The 25,000-nt window shown below is 54.7% G+C and overlaps 1 protein-coding gene across 6 annotated transcripts in view; it reads left to right on the forward strand.

Moving 5' to 3' along the window:
• Positions 1 to 25,000, forward strand: part of rapgef2b (Rap guanine nucleotide exchange factor 2b) — an 83,233-nt gene that overhangs the window by 23,523 nt on the left and 34,710 nt on the right. For 5 of the 6 annotated variants that reach the window (XM_084697474.1, XM_084697410.1, XM_084697634.1 and 2 more), the window contains 3 exons: positions 2,935 to 3,018; positions 10,909 to 10,984; positions 14,042 to 14,209. In XM_084697474.1, coding sequence (XP_084553600.1) covers positions 2,935 to 3,018; positions 10,909 to 10,984; positions 14,042 to 14,209 — 328 coding nt within the window. Of the gene's footprint in view, positions 1 to 2,934; positions 3,019 to 6,505; positions 6,683 to 10,908; positions 10,985 to 14,041; positions 14,210 to 25,000 lie in introns of those variants that run through there. The other variant, XM_084697797.1, reaches the window with a different exon arrangement.

A 25,000-nucleotide genomic window follows, 5' to 3' on the forward strand; every position in this document is an offset into this window, starting at 1 on the left:
ATCGTCTCTGAGGAATCAGGACTCATTCTGAACCACTCTGCTGCACCACTGAAGCAGAAACACCCGGAAGGTACTCCCAACTCAAATCTCATTTGATCCACTCTCCCAGTAATTGGCTGGTGAGTTGATAAGACTGTAGTGGTGTTGGCTAGGTGGGTTGCTTGGCTAGCTAGCAGGCTAGTCTGGGCTGGGATGGTCTGCCCCCGGGGAACTGCGGCCCGTTCCTCGACTCTGACCACGGAGAACCTCCTGGTTGGCCTCTGAGGCGAGGTGTGTGTGACAGGAGCGACGGCTTCAGAGGTCGGCAGGCAGGCCAGCGTCCAGGAGACTTCTAGAAGAAGAGATGCTCTTCAGAAACGCCTGTTACAGAGCAGCCTCCCTCCTCCCCCCTCCCTCCCCCCCCGAGTGGGACAGCAGAACATGGTGAGCCCAGAGTCATGATACATGCCAGATGGGATGGAATCATCTGCCAGGTTCTGGGAGAACTCCTAATTGTTATATAATGATCATTTATAATTCATGTGTATCGACTAAACATCCCATCTGCATGGACGTACAGTGATTGAGAATATTGATATGAGATCACATCTTTTGACTGGGCTCTGGTAAATGTGTAGATAGATAGAGAGATGATAGACAGAAAGCACAACATATAGCTCATGTATATATATAAATACAACACATAGATCTTCCCAGTGGTGATGAATTGACGTACGGTACTTGCTACCTTGCAGGTGTAGAATAACAGCCCATCCCCTGCCTACAAACTCCCAGCATCCTTTATACTTCATAAAGAATTGAGGCACATTCTCTTGAAAACATTGACGCTAATAACCAGACTTTTTGGCTCCCAACAACCCACACCCCTCACGCACACTCCTACGACCTCACTTCCTGTCTCTAAATGCTTCCCGGGGGGTTGGTGTTGTCGCTGTATGCCTTGCCATGGTTTCCAGCGCGTGTGACCTAGTTCAGTCAAGCTGTCGCGCTGTGTAAGACTCTCCTGTCTTCTACTTTGGTGTTCCCTCCTCTCCTCTCCTTCCTCCTCTCCTCCCTCCTCTCATCCCTCCTTCCTCCTCTCCTCACGAGGCGCAAAGTGAAGGAGCGCATCACATGCCAGAGATGAATAATTGAGCATTTAATTTGCTCCGCCTCCGACTGCGAGGGAGGCTGGGGAAGAGGGGAACGAGTGCATCGAGGGAAGATGAGGAGACGGGGAGAGAGACAGGACACTTGGGGAGGAGGGAGGTGTGCGAGAAGGACAGAGTGTAGAGTAGGGGATGCTAGAGACAGACAGAGAGACAGACAGAGAGACAGACAGAGAGACAGACAGAAAGACAGACAAGAGACAGACAGAGGGACAGACAGAGGGACAGACAGAGAGACAGACAGAGACAGACAAGAGACAGACAAGAGACAGACAAGAGACAGACAGAGGGACAGACAGAGGGACAGACAGAGGGACAGACAAGAGACAGACAAGAGACAGACAAGAGACAGACAGAGGGACAGACAGAGGGACAGACAGAGGGACAGACAGAGGGACAGACAGAGGGACAGACAGAGGGACAGACACAGGGACAGACACAGGGACAGACACAGGGACAGACACAGAGACAGACACAGAGACAGAAACAGAGACAGACAGACAGTGAGATGGTTTTGTCTGTGTCAGTGAGGCATTGTAGCGTGCCTCATTACTCTCAGAATAAAGGTGTGAGAAGGGGGGGAGCCAGGGGAACGCTTTGTTCTCCATGATAAAACCCTCTCAGCACGGGGAAGGTGATGTGGGTGTGTTTGATGTGTGTGCGAGTGTGCTCCTGGTGTGGGTCTCTCTTCGTGCCTGTTTGAACTATGTATTCCGATCTCTGGAACTTGAAAGCAGAAGTGCACCTTCCTCGTGTCGTGTGGTTGATTGCTATATGAGTGTGTTCCTCCCAGCTTGTCTCAGGTGGTGAATCTGCTGACCCCAATCACACTCGCTCCTCCATTAGCACCAGCTAGCTTTAAATGGAAACCACTGGCAAGATAAGCGTTTTCCACCCCGCTGTGCAGCTGGAGTCAGCTAACACACACACACACGCACATGCACACGCACACTGTGTGTGTGTGTCTGTGTGTGTGTGTGTGTGTGTGGGGGGGAGGTGTGTGTGTGGGGGGGAGGTGTGTGTGTGGAGGAAAGGGAGTGTGTGTGTGTGCAGGATCCTGTCTTCCTGGCTGGTTGCCACTTCTCCTTTTCTCCACCTGCTACTGCCTCCACACTCTGCCTCCACACTCTGCCTCCACACACTGCCTCCACACTCTGCCTCCACACTCTGCCTCCACACACTGCCTCCACACTCTGCCTCCACACTCTGCCTCCACACACTGCCTCCACACTCTGCCTCCACACTCTGCCTGCACACTCTGCCTCCACACTCTGCCTCCACACACTGCCTGCACACTCTGCCTCCACACTCTGCCTCCACACTCTGCCTGCACACTCTGCCTCCACACTCTGCCTCCACACACTGCCTGCACACTCTGCCTCCACACTCTGCCTGTAACTGCTGTCGGAGACACCCTGGAGGTCTTCTGGGCCCAGGTGCATGCTGGGAGGCCAGGCCAGGTCTCTGATTGGCTCTGGGCTGTTCCTGTCAGCTGACAGGGAGGATCCAGGCACACAGCAGGAACTTCGGTCTGCGAAGATTATCAGTCACATTCCTGTGGGCCATTTCAAGAAAGGGAACAGGGTTATGTTCCTAGAAATACTGTTGGTCTCCCTCACTGCTTCCTGTTTCTCATCAGAGTGATATCATGATATTCTCAGTGATGGATGTGATGTGTGAAGTGGTTCTATCTACATGGTACATGTTTCTAACCACCATGTCTGTCTCTTCCTCTCTCTCCCCGCTCTCTCCCCCCCCCCCCCCCCCCCCCCCCCCGCTCTCTCAGTCCTGATGATGTAGGCAGCTGCTGGTACATCCTGCTGTCTGGATCGGTCTTCATCAAGGAGTCCATGTTCCTCCCCAGGAGCAGGTGAGAAGCATCTCTCTGGCTCTGCCCCCTACCAGAGCACCCACAACTGCAACAACAGCTCAGTGTTGTGTAGTACTCACTCTGCAGGGTCAAACACGAGCACAGCCTTCCATTGCACAGTCCAGTCTCTGGGGAGAATGTCTTTCCTGAAAAGGTGGGCGTCTTGAAACAATGAACTTTTCATTACTTGCGGTGTAATGTACCCGTCCCCCTTGGCAACACAGAGCACAGCTACTCTCTTGCTGCTCAGAGCTGCTCTCTCCACTCTCCTCACCCCTCTCTCTTCTCTCCTCAACCTGCTCTCCTCTCTCCTCACCCCTCTCTCCTCTCTCCTCACCCCTCTCTCTTCTCTCCTCAACCTGCTCTCCTCTCTCCTCACCCCTCTCTCCTCTCTCCTCTCTCCTCTCTCCTCTCTCCTCTCTCCTCACCCCTCTCTCCTCACCCCTCTCTCCTCTCTCCTCACCCCTCTCTCCTCACCCCTCTCTCCTCTCTCCTCTCTCCTCTCTCCTCACCCCTCTCTCCTCTCTCCTCACCCCTCTCTCCTCACCCCTCTCTCCTCTCTCCTCACCCCTCTCTCCTCACCCCTCTCTCCTCTCCTCTCTCCTTTCTCTTCACCCCTCTCTCCTCACCCCTCTCTCCTCTCTCCTCTCTCCTCACCCCTCTCTCCTCTCCTCTCTCCTTTCTCCTCACCCCTCTCTCTTCTCTCCTCTCTCCTCTCTCTTCACCCCTCTCTCCTCACCCCTCTCTCCTCTCTCTTCTCTCCTCTCTCCTCTCTCCTCTCTCCTCACCCCTCTCTCCTCACCCCTCTCTCCTCTCTCCTCTCTCCTCTCTCTTCACCCCTCTCTCCTCACCCCTCTCTCCTCTCTCTTCTCTCCTCTCTCCTCTCTCCTTTCTCCTCACCCCTCTCTCCTCACCCCTCTCTCCTCTCTCCTCACCCCTCTCTCCTCACCCCTCTCTCCTCTCTCTTCTCTCCTCTCTCCTCTCTCCTCACCCCTCTCTCCTCACCCCTCTCTCCTCACCCCTCTCTCCTCTCTCCTCTCTCCTCACCCCTCTCTCCTCTCCTCTCTCCTTTCTCCTCACCCCTCTCTCTTCTCTCCTCTCTCCTCTCTCCTCTCTCTTCACCCCTCTCTCCTCACCCCTCTCTCCTCTCTCTTCTCTCCTCTCTCCTCTCTCCTCTCTCCTCACCCCTCTCTCCTCACCCCTCTCTCCTCTCTCCTCTCTCCTCTCTCCTCTCTCTTCACCCCTCTCTCCTCACCCCTCTCTCCTCTCTCTTCTCTCCTCTCTCCTCTCTCCTCTCTCCTCTCTCTTCTCTCCTCTCTCCTCTCTCCTCACCCCTCTCTCCTCACCCCTCTCTCCTCTCTCCTCTCTCCTCTCTCCTCACCCCTCTCTCCTCTCTCTTCTCTCCTCTCTCCTCTCTCCTCACCCCTCTCTCCTCACCCCTCTCTCCTCTCTCCTCACCCCTCTCTCCGCTGGGGGGATAATCCCCAAGGTGGGGTGGGCTCATGTTGGAACAGTGCCCGGTCTCTCCCCTGGTTCAGATGGAACTTCAAGGAGATCTGGAGTCTTTTGAGGCATGTTGCAGACGATATCTGCGGGGCGGGAGAACCGTCTGCTCAGCACGCTAGCGAGCCGCAGGGCGACACACTGCGCCCCCTCACAGGGAGGGCTAACACTGGCTCACCACCAAGCTTGTTGAGCTTTAACACAGCCTGAAGGTGGTCTGGATGAACGCTAACTTATCAAGTAAATGTGCCTACTGCAGCTCTATGACATGGAAGTCAACCTCTTTGCTGCAATCTGTACATTACCCAAGGAACCACATGCCCCGCCTGCCCTCATCAGCCTGGGATGGCAGTAAACACATGTCCGTCTTCATGCCACAGGACTCACAGGGGCTTTTATGGTGGCTAGTAGAAACGATTTCAAACATGACACACGTCCAGAATTGTAATATCACAAGAGGAGAAAACCCCCTCATGAATGTGATTGGGGGGTCACAGCATGATGAATGGCCAATCACGGATAGCGTGTGACCTTCCATGCGGTAGCTGCCGGCGAATCACTGTTCCCACCACTGCATGAGCAGGTGAGGACAGGTCGGCATGGCGAGCAGATTGCTGTGAGGGAGTGAGCAGGCCCTGCTGGGACCTCCTGCAGCTTTTAAAGAGTTGAGTTTCAGACAGGACACACCCTAGTCCTCATCCCAGCCCCTCTGCCAAGACCCACAACATGATACACCCTTCTCCCCTTCTCCCCGATACACCCTTCGCTGTTTCTTTCACTAACTCACTGCTCGTTTCAGCTTTGAGCCCTCAGGACACCCCCATCTCTCTCTCTCTCTCTCTCTCTCTCTCTCTCTCTCTCTCTCTCTCTCTCTCTCTCTCTCTCTCTCTCTCTCTCTCTCTCTCTCTCTGTCTCTCTCTCTCTCTGTCTCTCTGTCTCTCTGTCTCTCTCTCTGTCTCTTTCTCGCTCTGTGTGTCTCTCTCTCTCCCTCTGTCTCTCTCTCGCTCTGTGTGTCTCTCTCTCTCTCTCTTGCTCTGTGTCTCTCTCTCTCTCTCTCTCTCTGTCTCTCTCTGTGTCTCTCTCTCTCTTTCTGTAGAGCCGGTGGGAAAGTTGATTCAGGTAAAAAGGGATGACTCACTCAGTAGATGCAGATTCAGAAGTGCTGCCCTATTTAAACAATGGCCAACATTAAATCAAAGACAACCCGCTGCTGTATAATTAAACACATTATAAATGGAAAGCAACTTTTTTCATTTCTTTCCATGGCACACGTTTAGAGCTAGGACATCAACTGCCACTAAAACTAGCTTCTTTAGATATCTCCCTTCAACGTCTTATCTCAGTCTGTTGTGAGTGTTCATAGCCACATTTACCCTCAATAGGTCACCAGAAGGTCTAGTATCTTCAGTTTCCCGCTAAAGCATTGTGTAAGTAACCACAGCAAACTGGGCTGTTCCCAGAGAGCTTGCTCGTTGTTCGGTGGTGGAATGTGACCCTTTATCGGCCCGTGAGAACCAGACTCCCTCGGACGGTCACTCACTCACTTCCTGGTGAGAGGCCGCCTCCCTCCTGTCAGCTCCTCCCTAGCGAACAACGACACATCTGTCATGTGGGGGGGGGGGGGGTTGGTGATATGCCTGGACTTTACTCAGTCAACATGTTGGTCTCGGTCGCTGTTACCTAGTTATCAACATTAACAACCAGACTGGATCATTTCAGAATGTTATGTAGATAGTTTAGAGGGTGAACTATGACAGAGTTTTGTCTGTCAATGTAAACTTGTAAAGGAAGATGAAATGATGCTTTATTTTCATCCTTATTCCCTCATCATAAGGAGACCTCTCCTCCCCCCTCCCCTCCCAGCAGGAAGTGAGCCGCTCTCTGGAATGTTGGCCAAAGTCCTCCCAGCGTAGGGAGGCAGAGACAGAAGCTTGTACACACACACACACACGCCCCCTCTGTCCTGCGCACACACGCACACTCTCTCTCACTCACAACACTAGCACGAGGATGAGAGCAGAGAGCAGTGCTGCAATTGAACGCAACTTTCAGGGCTGGATTTCTGCCCCTGGGATTATTTTAAGACGGAGAGAGAGTATTTCTGACGGAGGATACTAAATCAAAAGACGGTGTCTGTGTCTGTTGCGTGTGGAGGACCAGGGTAAGTCCAGAGAGCTTTTCCAAACTTCCTGCTGTAGAAGGGCAAGGGACAAAGTTACCTTCCTCTCTGGCTGCAACACCTTTGTGGTTGTAGCTCGAATGTCGACTGTTCCCCCACACAGGGAGCTGTTTGCTCTGAAACGACCCAGAGGAGGAATGTGAGGTACTTCCTTGAAGTTATTTAGGTGTTGTTAGCTTGAGCTCCGTACGGTCGACTTGGAGGAGAGGGTTGTTGTTTGGGGGTTGTTGACATCACTTCTGAAGGTTAAAGAACTAGGAAACATGACTGAAGATTAAACGCACCCAGACGCTTCTGAGCGCTCATGGAACCTGAAGGAGTGATGAATCGTAGTTTTAGAATCTTCCATCTTGTCATGTTTCCTATCGAGCTAAACTTCTAAAGGAGACACCCCACCCAGAGTTGGACTGGATCTCCCGTAGCGAGTCCTAAACCATCTACTCATATTCAGTCACAAGTTCCTCTGTGAGGGCTTTACCCTGGCGTCAGCTTCTATTAAAAGTCCGACACTACGAGAGTTCCCTGAGCGTGGAAAGCTCCTGGTTCATGTTGGCGCAGGCGGGAAGTTGCTCGATGCTCAGCACTTCTCGACACCCCCCTGATCTCCCCACTGTCTGTTTAGCTCCCGGCTCGGAGTGCTGGGTAAACCATCACAGCCCTTGTCGTGTTTTCATTGACTTAGCAGTCACGGTCAATCGCCTTCGCTCTCAAAGCCCCCCTCCCCCCACTCCCTTTCCCTCCCCCCAATCTCCCGTGACATGGTCCCAGAACTCTTGCATAACTGGGGGTTTAATCTTTGTCCAGCTTAGAGGGTTTGTTGGTAGGGTTCAGAAAAAGCTGTTCCCTGTCTTGCCAGTTAAAAGGCTTACCCTGAGAGTGGAGACCCCCCCCCCCCCCCCACACACAGACCCCCCCCCCCTCTCCTTCGTTGCTCACAGAGTTCAGTCTGTCCCCAACCAGGGAGCTCTGTCAGGGGAGGGGCCCCCGGGGGGAGGGGCCCCGGGGGGAGGGGCCCCAGGGTGAGGGGCCCCGGGGGGAGGGGCCCCCGGGGGGAGGGGCCCCGGGGGGAGGGGCCCCGGGGGGAGGGGCCCCGTGGGGGGCTGGTAGCTAGCAGACCCCGTGGCTGGCCATGCTTGTGGAATGGCATCCCAGACGGCCAGGCTGCTGTGTGACAGGGGAATGTGGTGTGGAGGAGGCCAGGGCACGAGCCCTGATGGCCTCCGACAGACGGGGAGAATTCCTGCTTCACCCCCACGCTGCTCTGGGGCTGGGGCTGGGGCTGGGGCTGGGGCTGGGGCTGGGGCTGGGACTGGGACTGGGCTGGGACTGGGACTGGGGCTGGGGCTGGGGCTGGGGCTGGGGCTGGGGCAGTGCTGGGGCTGGGGCTGAGGCTGAGACTGAGGCTGGGGCTGGGGCTGGGGCTAGGACTGGGACTGGGACTGGGGCTGGGGCTGGGGCTGGGGCAGTGCTGGGGCTGGGACTGGGGCTGGGGCAGTGCTGGGGCTGGGGCTGAGACTGAGGCTGAGACTGAGGCTGGGGCTGGGGCTGGGGCTGGGGCTGGGGCTGGGGCTGGGGCTGGGGCTGGGGCTGGGGCTGGGGCTGGGGCTGGGGCTGGGGCTGGGGCTGGGGCTGGGGCTGGGGCTAGGGCTGGGGCTAAGGCTAGGACTAGGGCTGGGACTAAGGCTAGGGCTTGGGCTGGGGCAGGGGCAGGGCTGGGGCTGGGGCTTGGTCAGGGCTGGGGCTGGCTTGGTCAAGGCTGTCTGTCCTCAGAGTGACATTGCCAGCATGTGTTCCCAGAGCAGACACTGACGGCTCTCTCAGGACTTTCCACTGGGCCTCCACCAACTGGGCCAAAAGACTCCAGTGTGTCAAGGCCTTGTGGCTGTGTGTCCTCTCTCTCAGGGCGGAGTGAGTGTGTGCAGCCTGCATGGGGCGAGGCGCAGGGCGGGCGGGGTCTCTGTGCTCAGGACACGGCTGTAAGCCTGGGCTCAGCCTGTCCCATGACTGCTCAGACAGTAATGAGCAGCATTAGAGCTTAAGGCCCTCGTACAGTAGCCTGTACCATCACCCCCTACACACGATTCTGTCACTCGACTCTGTTGAGTCCACAAAAGTCTGATTGAGGAGGAACAGGGTTTTTCAAAGGACAGTTTATCGTGTTGTAAACTTGAACAACTGGTCTCTACAGTCTAGCCTGGGACAACTGCTGAGAAGAGAGACAGAGAGACAGAGAGAGACAGAGAGAGACAGAGAGAGACAGAGAGAGACAGAGAGAGACAGAGAGAGACAGAGAGAGACAGAGAGAGACAGAGAGAGACAGAGAGAGACAGGAATGAAGTGGTGTTAGTCATGAGAGTGAGAGAGAGGGCCAGTGGATGTGAAAGGTCAAGGTTGAGAAACCGAAAGACAGAAGAGACGAATATAGAAGAGAGATGGCATGAAAATGGAAGGGAGAGAGAGGGAGGGGGAGATCACGTGACGTCTGACGGCTCGGCTGTCAGGCCGGGCTGTCCACACGGCCGGCCTTGATGCTGTTAGCCTCCATGCTAACCGCTGCTAGCTCTCTGTGGGACTGGTCACTCGGTCTGATCTTGGACTCCTGTCCCCAACGTAATGAAGAACCCTAAACACAAGCTGGGCGAGGGCTTGTGACAGACTTGTGTGCTGTAATACTGCTGCGCAGCTTTAGGCAAGTGGGCAGAAGTGATCTGGCTTGGATAGATGTTTTGGGAAAAATCAAATTCAAATTTGAGTTTCAGCTTAACATAATATTTCATTTTAGTCATGAGGGAGGACGTGTCTTACTTGACCAGACTAAGAAAACGCCAGCCCAGGAATGGATTAGTCACTATTAACTATTGACCTTCAGATGAAATACAGAAGCCACTAGTTTGTCTAATAAATAGACCATGGAAATAACAGCTTGGGGGTGGCATTTTTGCTCCTAAGGATTGCATCAATACGACACAAGGAAGCGGTTGTGTGTGAGGGTCTGTGAGGGGGCAGCTGGGACAGCCGGCAGGGTCTGTGAGGGGGTAGCTGGGACAGAGTCTGCAGGGTCTGTGAGGGGGGAGCTGGGACAGAGTCTGCAGGGTCTGTGAGGGGGGAGCTGGGACAGAGTCTGCAGGGTCTGTGAGGGGGAGCTGGGACAGAGCCGGAAGGGTCTGTGAGGGGGAGCTGGGACAGAGCCGGAAGGGTCTGTGAGGGGGAGCTGGGACAGAGCCGGAAGGGTCTGTGAGGGGGGAGCTGGGACATAGTCTGCAGGGTCTGTGAGGGGGGAGCTGGGACAGAGTCTGCAGGGTCTGTGAGGGGGGAGCTGGGACAGAGTCTGCAGGGTCTGTGAGGGGGAGCTGGGATAGAGTCTGCAGGGTCTGTGAGGGGGGAGCTGGGACAGAGTCTGCAGGGTCTGTGAGGGGGGAGCTGGGACAGAGTCTGCAGGGTCTGTGAGGGGGGAGCTGGGACAGAGTCTGCAGGGTCTGTGAGGGGGGAGCTGGGACAGAGTCTGCAGGGTCTGTGAGGGGGAGCTGGGACAGCCGGCAGGGTCTGTGAGGGGGGAGCTGGGACAGCCGGCAGGGTCTGTGAGGGGGGAGCTGGGACAGAGTCTGCAGGGTCTGTGAGGGGGGAGCTGGGACAGCCGGCAGGGTCTGTGAGGGGGGAGCTGGGACAGAGTCTGCAGGGTCTGTGAGGGGGAGCTGGGACAGAGCCGGCAGTCTTCCTCCGCTCAGAGCTGGGCACACTCACACTTTCCACGGCTGCCGCCTCATGTGGGTCATATGGGTTCCTTCTCCATCTTTAATACCCCTCCCTCCCTCCCCCTCTCCTCCCCCTCTCCTCCCCCCTCCCCAGACCGCACAGACAGCTCCCTCAGTGATGTCACAGAGCTGAGTTTTCCAGTCGCTGCATATTTGTAGGTTTTCGGGGTGGAATTTCTTCCTGTGAAACGAGGGTCTGTGATGTGAGTGAGGGGCTGTGTGCTGTTGTCCAAACACAGTTAGGGCCTCACCTGCACCTGAAGCCTCTCTTCTTAGACCTGTACCTAAACTCTCCTCCTCTCTCTCCCCCCTCTCTGTCTCTCTCTCTCTCTCTCTCTCACTCACTCACTCACTCACTCACTCACTCACTCACTCACTCACTCACTCACTCACTCACTCACTCACCCTCTCTCTCTCTCTCTCTCTCTCTCTCTCTCTCTCTCTCTCTCTCTCCAGTTTTGGAAAGCGATCGGCAGCGAGCCTGAGACGTGGTTGTGAGTGCATCGTTCTGGAACCTTCCGAGATGATCGTGGTGAGTCCTGGCACCCAGCGCCTCACGTCACACACCCACCACAGCACAATTACACACACACACACACACACTCCGATAGAAGAAGCTTTAGCAGGGCCAGACGTGGGCCTCCCAGCAGGAAGAGAGAGAGAACACACACGTGGGGGCTGTCAGGATGTCATCACTGCCGTGAAGAGCATTGGTGACCATGCAGTCGTCCAGGTGTAGATGCTGCACCTGGGAAACATGTACGGACTGTAGACATGGCTGTGTTTAATAGCACGGACGTGACCACAGCTATCTGGCTGTGGTTTCTCCTGCTGGGAGACTTCTTTTGACCTAGTTTGGTGGAACGTGTAGTGTTGTCGCAGATCTCCTAGTGGAAGACGTGAGAACAGCAGTGGCGTTTGAAACAGACATGAGCAGATGCAGATGATCTGGGGGGCTGGAGGTGTGACACATCTGCTGACGTGAAGTCACTGTCATTCTCACCCTCTGATGTGTGAAAGTGCACACACACACACACACACTCACACACAGAACGGTGGGCACAGAGGCACACAGAACAGTGCGCCCGTGATTCTCTCTCTGGTACTCTAAATCCTCCCATTGAGTGGTTTGAACCAGGAGATCCCACCTCACCTGTCATGAGGTGGAATCACGGCAGTGTGTTTGTAGCTGCTCTCACCTCAGCTGGTAGGAAAAAAAACAAGAGATAAGTTTCATTGACCAATCAGCCTCCACAAGATCAAGACCTATCCCTAACACCCAGGACACTCCCTGGGCCACGCCTCCCTTTCTCCTGTCCTGCTGTGGAACATTACCGCCATCACTACTTCCTGCTTTAGCCCCTCAGCTATTATGGGAGACAAACCAACCTATAATTACTGGAGAGAGAGAATGGCTTTGGGGTGCTATGATACAGATACGTCAGCCACCGGCTACACACACACACACAGACACACACACACACACAGACACACACACACACACTTCCACAGCTCCCCTGCCGTTGCCATAGCAGCAGTTGGTATGGCTGAGGGAGATGTGTAATCCCAAAGGCTGAGAGCTGAAATGTGAAGCTGCAGTGACAGAGAAGGATGAGAGAGCAGCCCGGAAACTGCCTTCAGTCTGCCTCTCTGCCTTCAGTCTGCCTCGCTGCCTTCAGTCTGCCTCGCTGCCTTCAGTCTGCCTCTCTGCCTTCAGTCTGCCTCTCTGCCTTCAGTCTGCCTCTCTGCCTTCAGTCTGCCTCTCTGCCTTCACTCTGCCTCTCTGCCTTCAGTCTGCCTCTCTGCCTTCAGTCTGTCTTCAGTCTGCCTCTTTGCCTTCAGTCTGCCTCTCTGCCTTCAGTCTGCCTCTCTTACTTCAGTCTGCCTCTCTGCCTTCAGTCTGCCTCTCTGACTTCAGTCTGCCTCTCTGCCTTCAGTCTGCCTCTCTGTCTTCAGTCTGCCTCTCTGTCTTCAGTCTGCCTCTCTGCCTTCAGTCTGCCTCTCTGCCTTCAGTCTGCCTCTCTGCCTTCAGTCTGCCTCTCTGTCTTCAGTCTGCCTCTCTGCCTTCACTCTGCCTCTCTGCCTTCAGTCTGCCTCTTTGCCTTCAGTCTGCCTCTCTGCCTTCAGTCTGCCTCTCTGTCTTCAGTCTGCTTCTCTGCCTTCAGTCTGCCTCTTTGCCTTCAGTCTGCCTCTCTGCCTTCAGTCTGCCTCTCTGCCTTCAGTCTGCCTCTCAGCCTTCAGTCTGCCTCTCTTTCTTCAGTCTGCCTCTCTGCCTTCAGTCTGCCTCTCTGACTTCAGTCTGCCTCTCTGTCTTCAGTCTGCCTCTCTGTCTTCAGTCTGCCTCTCTGCCTTCAGTCTGCCTCTCTGCCTTCAGTCTGCCTCTCTGCCTTCAGTCTGCCTCTCTGCCTTCAGTCTGCCTCTCTGCCTTCACTCTGCCTCTCTGCCTTCAGTCTGCCTCTTTGCCTTCAGTCTGCCTCTCTGCCTTCAGTCTGCCTCTCTGTCTTCAGTCTGCTTCTCTGCCTTCAGTCTGCCTCTCTGTCTTCAGTCTGCCTCTCTGCCTTTACTCTGCCTCTCTGCCTTCAGTCTGCCTCTCTGCCTTCAGTCTGCCTCTCTGTCTTCAGTCTGCCTCTCTGCCTTCAGTCTGCCTCTCTGCCTTCAGTCTGCCTCTCTGTCTTCAGTCTGCTTCTCTGCCTTCAGTCTGCCTCTCTGTCTTCAGTCTGCCTCTCTGTCTTCAGTCTGCCTCTCTGACTTCAATCTGCCTCTCTGACTTCAATCTGCCTCTCTGACTTTAATCTGCCTCTCTGACTGCAGTCTCCGCCACCACAATGTCACACCAGACAGATTCATATGCTTTCATTCTCTGTCCTGATTCAAGTGCCTTACAATCACTGTCTGTTGTGTGGTAGATTGTGTGTGTGATTTGATGTCTGCTGTTTATTTGTGGTTTCGTTGATGGCTATCAAGCTGGATGATGTGCAGGGTCTGATGGTGTGGCTGTACTGTGTACAGCATGCCTCAACTCTGCCTCTCTGTCTCTGTCTCCCGCTCTCTGTTCCCCCCCCCCCCTCTGACTCTCTCTCTCTCTGTCTCTCTCCCCCTATCCTCCCAACTCTCCCTCCCTCCCTCTCCTCCGCCCCTACTTCATCTCCCTCTCTCCTCCTCCTCCCCCCTCTTCCCCCCCCCCTCTCTCTGTCTCTCTCTCTCTCTCTCTCTCTCTCTCTCTCTCTCTCTCTCTCTCTCTCTCTCTCCCCCCCTCTCTCTCTCTCTCTCTCTCTCTGTCTCTCTCTCTCTCTCTCTCTCTCCCGCCCCCCCCCTCTCTCTCTCTCTCTCTCTCTGACTCTGTCTCTCTCTCTCTCTCTCTCTCTCTCTCTCTCTCTCTCTCTCTCTCTCTCTCTCTCTCTCTCTCTCTCTCTCTCTCTCCCCTCCCCCGGCGTGGAGCGTTCTGGTTGACGTAGGACTTCTGGGCTCAGCCACACGCGCTGCTATTTTTACGCAGTGAGAGGGGCGGGAAGAGGAGGAGGAGGAGGAGGATGGGGTAGAGGAGGAGGAGAGACAGTCACTCTTTTCTTCCTGCTCTCTCTCCCCCCAGGTGGACTATATGGATGAAAATGAAGAGTACTTTCAGCGGCAAGCCTCGCATCGACAGTCCCGCCGGAGGTTCCGGAAGATCAACCAGAAGGGAGAGCGACAGACCATCATCGACACGGTCGACCCCTACCCTGCCGGCAAGCCCCCCATAGCCAGGGGCTACCACACGGTGAGTTCTCCTCCCTCCTCCCTCCTGAGTCTGGCTGGGATATGTTCTGCCTGCCTGACCTGGCTGTTTCTTTCACTAACTCACTGCTCGTTTCAGCTTTGAGCCCTCAGGACACCCCCATCTCTCTCTCTCTCTCTCTCTCTCTCTCTCTCTCTCTCTCTCTCTCTCTCTCTCTCTCTCTCTCTCGTCCGTGAGAAACGCCCTAACTTCCCTTCCTTGCTGTGCGCTCGCTGCACATGTCAGTTTTCCCCTCGTGTCTCCCGCTGGCTGTTTAGCTTTTCTTTTTGTCACTCCGAACTGTCAGTTTTCCCTCAGCTCATCACCGCCTACTCTCTTACCGGTCGTATGCTTCCTGTGTGGTGTCGACTTTGGTGTTGACTTTGCCCCGCTGTACCTTGGTCTTTACCTGTAAGTGGTCTGTGTGCATCGCTGGCACAGACCTGGGTCCTGTCCACAGTAGACCCCATGGCCTCCCTCACCAGACCCCCCTGGTGGCAGGGTTCACCCCAGCCCCGCGGGCGTCTTGTTTAAGACTGGGACCGACAGTGAATGAGCCGTGCCTGTGTGCTGCGTTACAGAGCGCTGACAGCACCCAGGGTGGAGGAACATGGTCATTATAGAGCTGGCTGGCTCCTCAAGAGAAATCAGCAGTGTAGAGTGGGAGAGGACGATGGAGGGGAGGGAGAGGGGAGGGGAGAGGAGAAGAGGGGTGGGGAGGGAGGGAGGGAGGGAGGGAGAGAGGGAAAGAGAGAGGGGAGGGAGAGGGGAGGGGAGAGGAGAAGAGGGGTGGGGAGGGAGGGAGGGAGAGAGGGAGGGAGAGAGAGAGGGGAGGGGAGGGAGAGGAGGAAAAGAGGGATGCAGTGTGGAAGACAGAACAGGGTCTCTTTTCATGTCCCAGAGCCGAGCCTGTCTTAAAGCAGCACCCTCAAATACTGAGAAGGCATCGTGTGTGTGTGTGCTCCTGTGTGTGTGTGCTCCTGTGTGTGTGTGCTCCTGTGTGTGTGTGCTCCTGTGTGTGTGTCTCTCTCTCCTTTTTCCAGAGATACTTTTGCTAGGCCGTTCCCGAGCCTCAGAGCTCCTCTCAGAGTTCTGCTGGGGGCCCCTGGCCTGCTGGGGGGGGCCCTGGCCTGCTGGGGGGGCCTGGCCTGCTTGGGGGGCCCCTGGCCTGCTGGGGGGGCCCCTGGCCTGCTGGGGGCCCCTGGCCTGCTGGGGGGGCCTGGCCTGCTGTGGGGGCCCCTGGCCTGCTGTGGGGGCCCTGGCCTGCTGGGGGGGGCCCTGGCCTGCTGGGGGGGCCCCAGGCCTGCTGGGGGGGCCCGTGGCCTGCTGGGGGGGAGGCAGGGCACAGTGACGTTCAGAAGACAGAGCAGGTTTTAAGTGGAGACATCAGTTAACTGGTGGTCCTCATTTGCCTGTTCTTCTTCGTGGGAATGTAGCGGAGCGTTTCTACGGTAAAGATGGAAGCGGCCCGGCTCAGTCTGCTGTGGTTCCTCCGGTTCCTCTCCATCCCAGAGGAGGGATGACGTCCCTGCGGTGTGGGAACAGCAGCGTTCCCCCTGGGGAAGCGGTGATCGACAGATGTCATTTCCCCTCGACCCCCCCCCTCCTCCTTCACTGCCTGTAAACACCTTGTTGGTTTGACTCTCTAAGGGGTGCGCGGGTCTTTTCCCATGGCCTGTCTTAGCGCTTGTCCAGAAGCTTCTCTCAGGGTGCCCCGATAGCTCAGTGGGTAAGAGCTGTGAGTACCCTGTAGGCCGAGGACTCACTGCAGCGGCCTGGGTTCAAATCCAGCCTGGGCCCTTTGCTCCACGTATTCCCGTCTCTCTCCCCACCCCTCATCCCGTCCTTACCCACTTCCTCTGGGAGGGGGAGAGGAACCAGGGTTGCCATGTCAACACGTCCCAAATGAGCCCTCGCCCGAGTGCACTGTGGAGTGTGCAGGGCACATGTTCCCAGGAAGGAGCCGGCTCCTGCAGAACAGCACAGAGCTGCAGGGGAGAGGAGCGTAAGCTGACATGTAGCAAGATCATCTCCCTGCGTTTGGATTGCCAGGCAGCGGGGGGATTTAGCTGCAAGCCCTAAAGCGTCTTTAGAGGTGAGAGATTCTGGGGGAGGCAGCGAGGCAGCGAGGCAGCAAGGTCCATCGTGATCAGCCTGGGTGGCGTCTCTGCTTGCTGCTGGAGGGGGAAAGTGGGCACTTCTCAGAGTTACAGAAACAGAGACAAGTCTTTGGTTCAACAGCTCTTGCACGCCCATCTCCCCAACACGTCTCTCACTGTATGAACACGTATACTGAGGGAAGCTGCTTGCCAGCACGGTGCCAACCCACAGCTGGAACTCCCCCTCGGTCTTCTGACTGAGCAGACGCTGTTCAGACCGGCTGGAGAGACCCATTCTGATTTTGATCAGATTTATTTGACCTCTGTAAACAAAGGCTGGTGACAAACAGAGAGGTTTAGTGTTGGTGCTGCCAGGTGGGGGTCTGCTCTGTGGCGGCTGGTGTTTCCACACACAGGCCTGCAGTGAGGCCCTCAGCCCTGCTCAGCCCTGCTCAGCCCTGCTCAGACCCGATCCTCTGACTGGGCTGCCTGGAGTCTTAGCTTGCATCTCACGTTGCTCGCACGCGCCCACTGAAGTGTGTCGACACTGACCCCCTTGTTCAACTCTCAGAATGAACACCAGTCATTCTGTCTCTCTCTCTCTCTCTCTCTCTCTCTCTCTCTCTCTCTCTCTCTCTCTCTCTCTCGCTCTCTCTCTCGCACTCTCTCTTGCACTCTCTCTCGCACTCTCTCTCGCGCTCTCTCTCGCTCTCTCTCCCTCCCTCTCTCTCTCTCTCTCTCGCTCTCTCTCGCACTCTCTCTCGCACACTCTCTTGCACTTTCTCTCGCACTCACTCTCTCTCTCTGTCTCCCTCTCTCTCTCGCCCTTTTCAATCCCTCCCTTCCTTCCCATAGATTTTATGTCATTTAATGCAAATTCATTGTCAAAAGCACCCACGGTCAACACCATGGGTGTTCATGCTACAAGGGCCTTTTTAACTTGAGAGTTGGACCCTGGTCAGAAGGACTGCATCCCCCCTCCCTTCCCCCATCCCACAGGAAGTCACACTATCAATGTGGATGTGATTATGGATTTCATTTCTACTAATTGGTTGCGATACTAAATTGAATTCCCAGAGGGAAGACGAGGAGATATTGTGTGTTCCCGATCGCTTCTCTCACCAGTCTCTTCTGCCCGTGCTCACGGATGCAACGAGGCTTCAGACCTTCTAGATCTCTCTAGAACTGGAGTTATGTGTTAAAGGGGATTCGGTTTTCCTCCAGCTCTGAAAGTCTGCTTTAAGTATTGGGGTTGTCATGGTAAATGGTAGCAGGGTGTGTGTGTGATTATTAATAATGTACATGTTTGTGTTTATCTGTCCTCTTCCTGGCTGACTGTTTTCTTCTTCAGAGTGTTGCTTCTTTAACAGGAGCCCGCTGAGGCTGGGGGCCCTCTGAGGCTGGGGGCCCTCTGAGGCTGGGGGCCCTCTGAGGCTGGGGGCCCTCTGAGGCTGGGGGCCCTCTGAGGCTGGGGGCCCTCTGAGGCTGGGGGCCCTCTGAGGCTGGGGGCCCTCTGAGGCTGGGGGCCCTCTGAGGCTGGGGGCCCTCTGAGGCTGGGGGCCCTCTGAGGCTGGGGGCCCTCTGAGGCTGGGGGCCCTCTGAGGCTGGGGGCCCTCTGAGGCTGGGGGCTTAATGCCTCTCTGAGAGGACTGGCATGTGGCATGTTTGATAACACTCATCTCCTCTGCTTTCTTTCACGGCTTCCATTTCATCCTGGCTCCCAGGAATGCATTAAAGCTCAGGTACTGTATCTGTTAACACTGTCATCTGCGTGTGTGTGTGTGTGTGTGCCTCTTGAGTGTGTGTTTTGACGTGTGTGTGTGTGTGTGTGTGTACAGTCTGTGAGTATAATCCTGTTCTGTCTCGCTGTGTGCTGACTGCATGTGCTGTGTTGATATCTTTTACCTTCATGTCTGTTGGCAGGTTTGTATTGGACTGTAGACATGGTTGTCTTGCCACAGTCTAGAATGAAAAGGGCAGAAATGGTTTTCTTTTCTCTTGACAAGAGAACTGTATCGTGCTGAAACGATGTTGATCAAGTCACATCGCCGTATGGAAATTCATCCCTAGGGTCGCGCAGGATTTTTAGTTGCATATTTTACTGTCTGAACATTAAATTAAACAACTGAAAGTAAATATGTTCAGATGAACAGATACAGAGAGCTGGATTGCTGTGTGTTCATTCTGGAACAGCACGATAACAATAGTGATTGCTATTAGCTTAAGGATTAAAACCAAGATAATGGCAGTTAAGCTGACTGAGGGGGAATTCAAACTTGAACTAGACTGTTTGCAAAGATGATGAGTCTCTCCACAAACGGTTTGTCAGAAAAATGGTTCTTGTTTCTACTCAGACAAAGAGAGAGAGATTATAGATGGTTCCCTTCCTGAGATGAACAATCGAGTTTATTTCCTGACGGATGTTTTTAGGTGTAGATGGAAGACAATCACAACAATCTCACAAAGTACTGCGTCCAATATTTCAAAGTTCAGGTCTCAGGGTTTCTGGAGTTTGCCAGGAAGAGGTGAACTTCCATAGTGCAGGTTCGACATTCAGAAGAGTCGGCCTCCTATTTCTAGATCCGTCTGTATGTCGGCTTCAGCTCAGTGCAGATAGAAGGAGCACGGGCATCTAAAGGATTTACACAACGCCACGGCAACAATGAGCCAAGGCCTCGTTTCTGGGTTAGAAAACTGTTTTATTCCCTCTTTTCATTCGCCTTTCATGGTTTTCGTCGGTGTGTGTGCGGCGGCTTCTGACAGGCGACCCCCTGGGTCTCCTGTTCTGCTCAGGCAACACTATCTTTTTACTCCGTGTTGAGTATTTACAGATACGTGGAATTAACAGACCGTGATAACTGTATCCAGCGTCTCCCTCTCTTAAACCACCAATAGATGAACAAACAAGCGTTTTCTCACATATAACTGTGTGGAATAAGGTAGGCCATGTATCGACGCTCACACTCCAAATCAAGCTTGCTCTCAATCACGCCAAATGACGTTGTGTCCTTGGGCAAGGCACTTCACCCTACTTGCCTCGGGGGGAATGTCCCTGTACGTACTGTAAGTCGCTCTGGATAAGAGCGTCTGCTAAATGACTGAATGTAAATGTAAATGCATCAGTTAAAATGCATTTGAGTTGCATGATGTGATCGAGGTTATGAAAGCGTTGATCGTTTCTAACGCCGTCTCCGTGCCCATTCATATTAAGACCTCATGAGGGGGAGACTTCAGGGGGAAGGCTTTTCACAAGCCTGGCATAGCTGATAGGATGAGGTTGTACTTCCACAGCAAATGACTGGTTTAATGCCCTTCGACTGTTTATCCGGAAACTTCTCTGAACTTCCCTTGATTTAACTTCATCCGGAGCCTTCTGGTTGCTCATTAACTATTGACAGCTCACCTCTGTCTCTCACTCACTCAGGAATGTCTTCAGATGGTTACACAGAGTGTAGATAGATATGTTAATGAGTTTACAGTAGCGACCGTGATTTAAATGTGAAAAGTAACTGTCTAGCACGATTCATAGAACCTTATGAGACTCCCGATGGAACATTGTTCGAAAATGAAAGATTAACATCCTGGAGTTATGTTAATGTTTAGTTGTGTTACTTCCTGTGTCAGCACAGTTTACACACAGTGTTGCCAGAGTTGAACATGAACCCATTTCAACGTCAGTCAGTCATTTTGTGCTGAAACTAACGAGGCAGCACGACCTTGACATGGATCCTGTAAGAGAGGCGGATGTTTGGACCTCGCTAATTTGCCCTACTTCTTTGGAGGATGTCTGAACTATTGTTTCAGAGTGACCTGGCGTTTCCTCCGCCGCTCCCCTCACCCCTCCCCTCACCCCTCAGGGAACGCCCGTCTTGTTTAGGAGGAAATCTACTTCCTGCCTGGACAGGAACACACCTCACCGTGTGCCTCCAGCCGGCAACACAAGCGCCTGCTGAGTTAGAGCAGGTGGCGTGGGAACTGGGACATTAAGGAGGAGGGGTGAGGAGAGGGGGGGGGGGCAGGGGGTGATGAGGAGGGGAGAGGGGATGAGAAGAAAGAGGGAGGGATGGGGAGGGGAGAGGAGAGAGGGAGTGATGAGGAGAGGAGAGGAGAGAGGGAGGGATGGGGAGGGGAGAGAGGGAGGGACTGATAAGGAGGGGAGAGGAGAGAGGGAGGGATGGGGAGGAGAGAGGGGGTGATGAGGAGGGGAGAGAAGGAGGGAGTGATGAGGAGGGGAGAGGAGAGAGGGAGTGATGAGGAGGGGAGAGAGGGGAGTGATGAGGAGGGGAGAGAGGGAGGGAGTGATGAGGAGGGGAGAGAGGGAGGGAGTGATGAGGAGGGGAGAGGGAGGGAGTGGGGAGCCGCTGATGGAAAGCTTCGCTCCGCCATGATCAATCCTGTCATCATGTCCGGCGTGGAGGCCTGATTGATGCTAATCGGCTGATCAGGAAGGTCATCTATAGAACACGTGGAGGGGCATGCTGCTGAGGGGAAGCCAGACCAGCAGGAAACACAGGGTGCAACAGCAGACCAGACCAGCAGGAAACACAGGGTGCAACAGCAGACCAGACCAGCAGGAAACACAGGGTGCAACAGCAGACCAGACCAGCAGGAAACACAGGGTGCAACAGCAGACCAGACCAGCAGGAAACACAGGGTGCAACAGCAGACCAGACCAGCAGGAAACACAGGGTGCAACAGCAGACCAGACCAGCAGGAAACACAGGGTGCAACAGCAGACCAGACCAGCAGGAAACACAGGGTGCAACAGCAGACCAGACCAGCAGGAAACACAGGGTGCAACAGCAGACCAGACCAGCAGGAAACACAGGGTGCAACAGCAGACCAGACCCACAGGAAACACAGGGTGCAACAGCAGACCAGACCAGCAGGAAACACAGGGTGCAACAGCAGACCAGACCAGCAGGAAACACAGGGTGCAACAGCAGACCAGACCAGCAGGAAACACAGGGTGCAACAGCAGACCAGACCAGCAGGAAACACAGGGTGCAACAGCAGACCAGACCAGCAGGAAACACAGGGTGCAACAGCAGACCAGACCAGCAGGAAACACAGGGTGCAACAGCAGACCAGACCAGCAGGAAACACAGGGTGCAACAGCAGACCAGACCAGCAGGAAACACAGGGTGCAACAGCAGACCAGACCAGCAGGAAACACAGGGTGCAACAGCAGACCAGACCCACAGGAAACACAGGGTGCAACAGCAGACCAGACCAGCAGGAAACACAGGGTGCAACAGCAGACCACAGAGGAACTCCTACATGCACAGACAGGCCTGTTTCAGAAAATCCCGTCTAGCTGAATAATGTGTACTGGATGACCTTTATACTGGATGACCCAAAATACAAATAAACAAACAGAACAACAGATGACTAAGTGCCTCTGACGACACTGGGGCCCCCCCCCTCAGTGGTCTGACGGGGTTAATGTTCTGCTCCGATGGCAGCATCACATCACTGTCCTGTCACACACTGCCTTCACTATGACATTATTCAGCCAAAACAAACAGCCTTTTCGGCTTTGTCCCTGGAAAGCATGAGAGAGGGAGGAGATGAGGGGGAGAGGGAGGAGATGAGGGGGAGAGGGAGGAGATGAGGGGGAGGGGGAGGGGGAGGAGATGAGGGGGAGGGGGAGGGGGAGAGGGAGGAGATGAGGGGGAGAGGGAGGAGATGAGGGGGAGAGGGAGAGGGAGGAGATGAGGGGGAGGGGGAGGGGGAGAGGGAGGAGATGAGGGGGAGGGGGAGAGGGAGGGGGAGGGGGAATGGGAGGGGCAAATTAGTCTGGTGTCCCCAGACAGGACCCTGGTTGCCACGGTGATCTAATGAAGCCCCCGTCAGTGTTAATGATGGAGTCAGGAGCAGCCACCTGGGCTTGTTGGTGTGATGCATGACATCATCGCTGGGGACCGGAGGGATGATGTCATAGTGGGCACCCCCCCCCCCCACACACACACACACACACACACCTCCACACACACACACACACACACACACACACCTCCACACACACACACACACCTCCACACACTCACACACACACACACACACACCTCCACACACACACACACACACACTCCCCCAGGCAGAACTGGATGCCTCCCAAACACCGCCCCTGGTTGCTTTCGAAGCACAGTCCCTGAATCCCAGTGTCTGGGCATCACACGCACACACGCACAGACACACACGCACAGACACACACACAGACAGACACACAGACACACAGACACACACACACACACACACGCACAGACACACACACAGACACACAGACACACACACACACGCACAGACACACACGCACAGACACACACACACACACACAGACACACACACACAGACACACACACACACACACACACAGTAGGACTGGATGTAAGGGGTGTTTAACACTTCTGGAGCTGTGTTAGTCGTGCATGTGTGACAGTTTGATTCCTGTTCAATATTTTGGTAGTTGTTTTATTTTGAGATGATCAAACTGAAGCAGTGGCTTGGCTTTGGGTCGTTGTTTGGTTAGTCCTGTAAGCTAGCGTCTGCCTGCATGGATTGAAACACAACCCCATGTTCCATCTCGATGCCAGTTCATAGCCACAGCTCTGTCAGAGGGAGTCTATTGTGTTTCCTAGGACTCCATACCCTGGAGGCATCATCTGCCCCAGAGACACACACACCCTCTAACACACACACACACACACACACAGAGTGCCATAATCTCCAAAGCATTTCACAATATACCCCTGGGTGCTGTGTGTGTGTGTGTGTGTGTGTGTGTGTGTGTGTGTGTGTGTGTGTGTGTGTGTGTGTGTGTGTGTGTGTGTGTGTGTGTGTGTGTGTGTGTGTGTGTGTGTGTGTGTGAGGTAGAGAGAGTGTGGACAGGATTGTCAGCTGATAGATCCATCACCAGTGACAGTGATGTGACTGTGTGATCGATGGGGGATGTTCCCCACACTGGGGCACTGGGCTAGAGGTGGGACACTCAACGACCACTACCAAACAACTGTCTGCCCACCTCCCCCCTCTCTCTCTCTCTCTCTCTCCCTTTCTCTCTCTCTCTCTCTCTCTCGCTCTCTCGCTGTCTCCCTTTCTCTCTCTCTCTGTCTCTCTCTCTTTCTCTGTGTGTCTCTCTTTCTCTGTCTCTTCCTTCATCTTGCTCTTGTCTCTCTGCTTCTGTCGCCACAGCAACCAAAGGCCCCCATGGGGGCGGGTCACTGTCGCCGTGGCTACTTCAGCCGAGTGGCGCTGGTGACATCACTGGCAGGGTTTCAAAGCACCGGGGCTCAGAATGTCTCCTCTCTCTCTCTCTCTCTCTCTCTCTCTCTCTCTCTCTCTCTCTCTTCTCTCTCTTCTCTCTCTTCTCTCTTCTCTCTCTCTCTTCTCTCTCTCCCTAGCCTCTTGCTCCCTCTACTTTCTCTGCCCCCTCTCTCCCTCTCTCTCTCTCCCTATCTCCCTCTCTCTCTCTGAGGATACTGTTCCATTCCCGGTGTCTCTCGCCGCCCAGGAAATGGCTTTCCCTAGTTACGTTGCTATGCCAACCGGCGGCAGCCACTGTTCTCTACCGAAGTGAGCGTGATAATGGCATTACTCTCACTGGGCTTGCTGTGTGCTCCCTCCCTCTCCCTCCCTCCCTCTCTTTCTCTCTCTCTCTCTCTCTCTCCCTCCTTCTCTTTCTCCCTGTCTCCCTCCCTCCCTGTCTCCCTCCCTCCCTCCCTGTCTCTGTCTCTGTCTCTGTCTCTCTCCCTCTCTCTCCCTCTCTCTCCCTCTCTCCCTCTCTCTCCCTCTCTCCCTCTCCCTCCCTCCCTCCCTGTCTCTGTCTCTGTCTCTGTCTCTGTCTCTCTCCCTCTCTCCCTCTCTCTCCCTCTCTCTCCCTCCCTCTCTCTCTCCCTCTCTCTCTCTCTCTCTCTCTCTCTCTCTGTCTCTCTCTCTCTCCCTCTCTCTCTCCCTCTCTCTCTCTCTGTCTCTCTCTCTCTCCCTCCCTCTCCCTCTCTATCTCCATCTCTCTCTTTTGATATTTCTCAGCTCCCCTAGTGCTCATATCTCCCAATTTCCTCTGTGGTTCTCTCTATCTCCCTGTTGTCCCTGCTGGCTGTCTGTCTGTCTGTCTTGCTACATGTATCTGCTCACATTGTGTAGGTTAGTAGAGTAGAACAGCTGTCTCCAGTAAACACTGGCAGGCAGTTTCAGGAGCTGGGAGGAGTCTCCTTGTTAAAACCCTTCAGCCCTCCCCGCGACCCCCACCCCCACAAACACGCGCACAGCCCCTTGCGTGCGGTCACAGATGAACCGGGAGTCTTAACAAAGCGTGGGAGCCGCGGAGGCTGGTTTTCTGCCCCTCAGACCAATCTAACGGTGCGTAAAGCCGCGCAAGCTAGTCACTACGTGCGCGTGTGTGTGTGTCTGGGTACCGGAGAGAGCGCGAGGCAGCGGGAGGGGAGGGAGAAAAGGAGAGTGAGGATGAGAGAGTGAACGTGATTGAAAGTGCTGTCAGCCATTTTAGACGTTTTTTTCTATTTTTCTGCTTTATTATACATACAGCGGCGCTCATCGGCGGTAGGCTAATGTAACGGACGTGCATCCTTGCCGGTAGAAATATATATATTTTTCTTTACCGTTTTCGATCGCTTCTTCTGGAGGCAGCGGGTTTGCTAGCAGGCAGCTGTCGCTGGGAGAAACCAATGCAGGC

Source organism: Hypomesus nipponensis, chromosome 1 (genome assembly GCF_054491055.1).
Source record: "Hypomesus nipponensis isolate SF chromosome 1, ASM5449105v1, whole genome shotgun sequence".
Lineage (NCBI taxonomy): Eukaryota > Metazoa > Chordata > Actinopteri > Osmeriformes > Osmeridae > Hypomesus > Hypomesus nipponensis.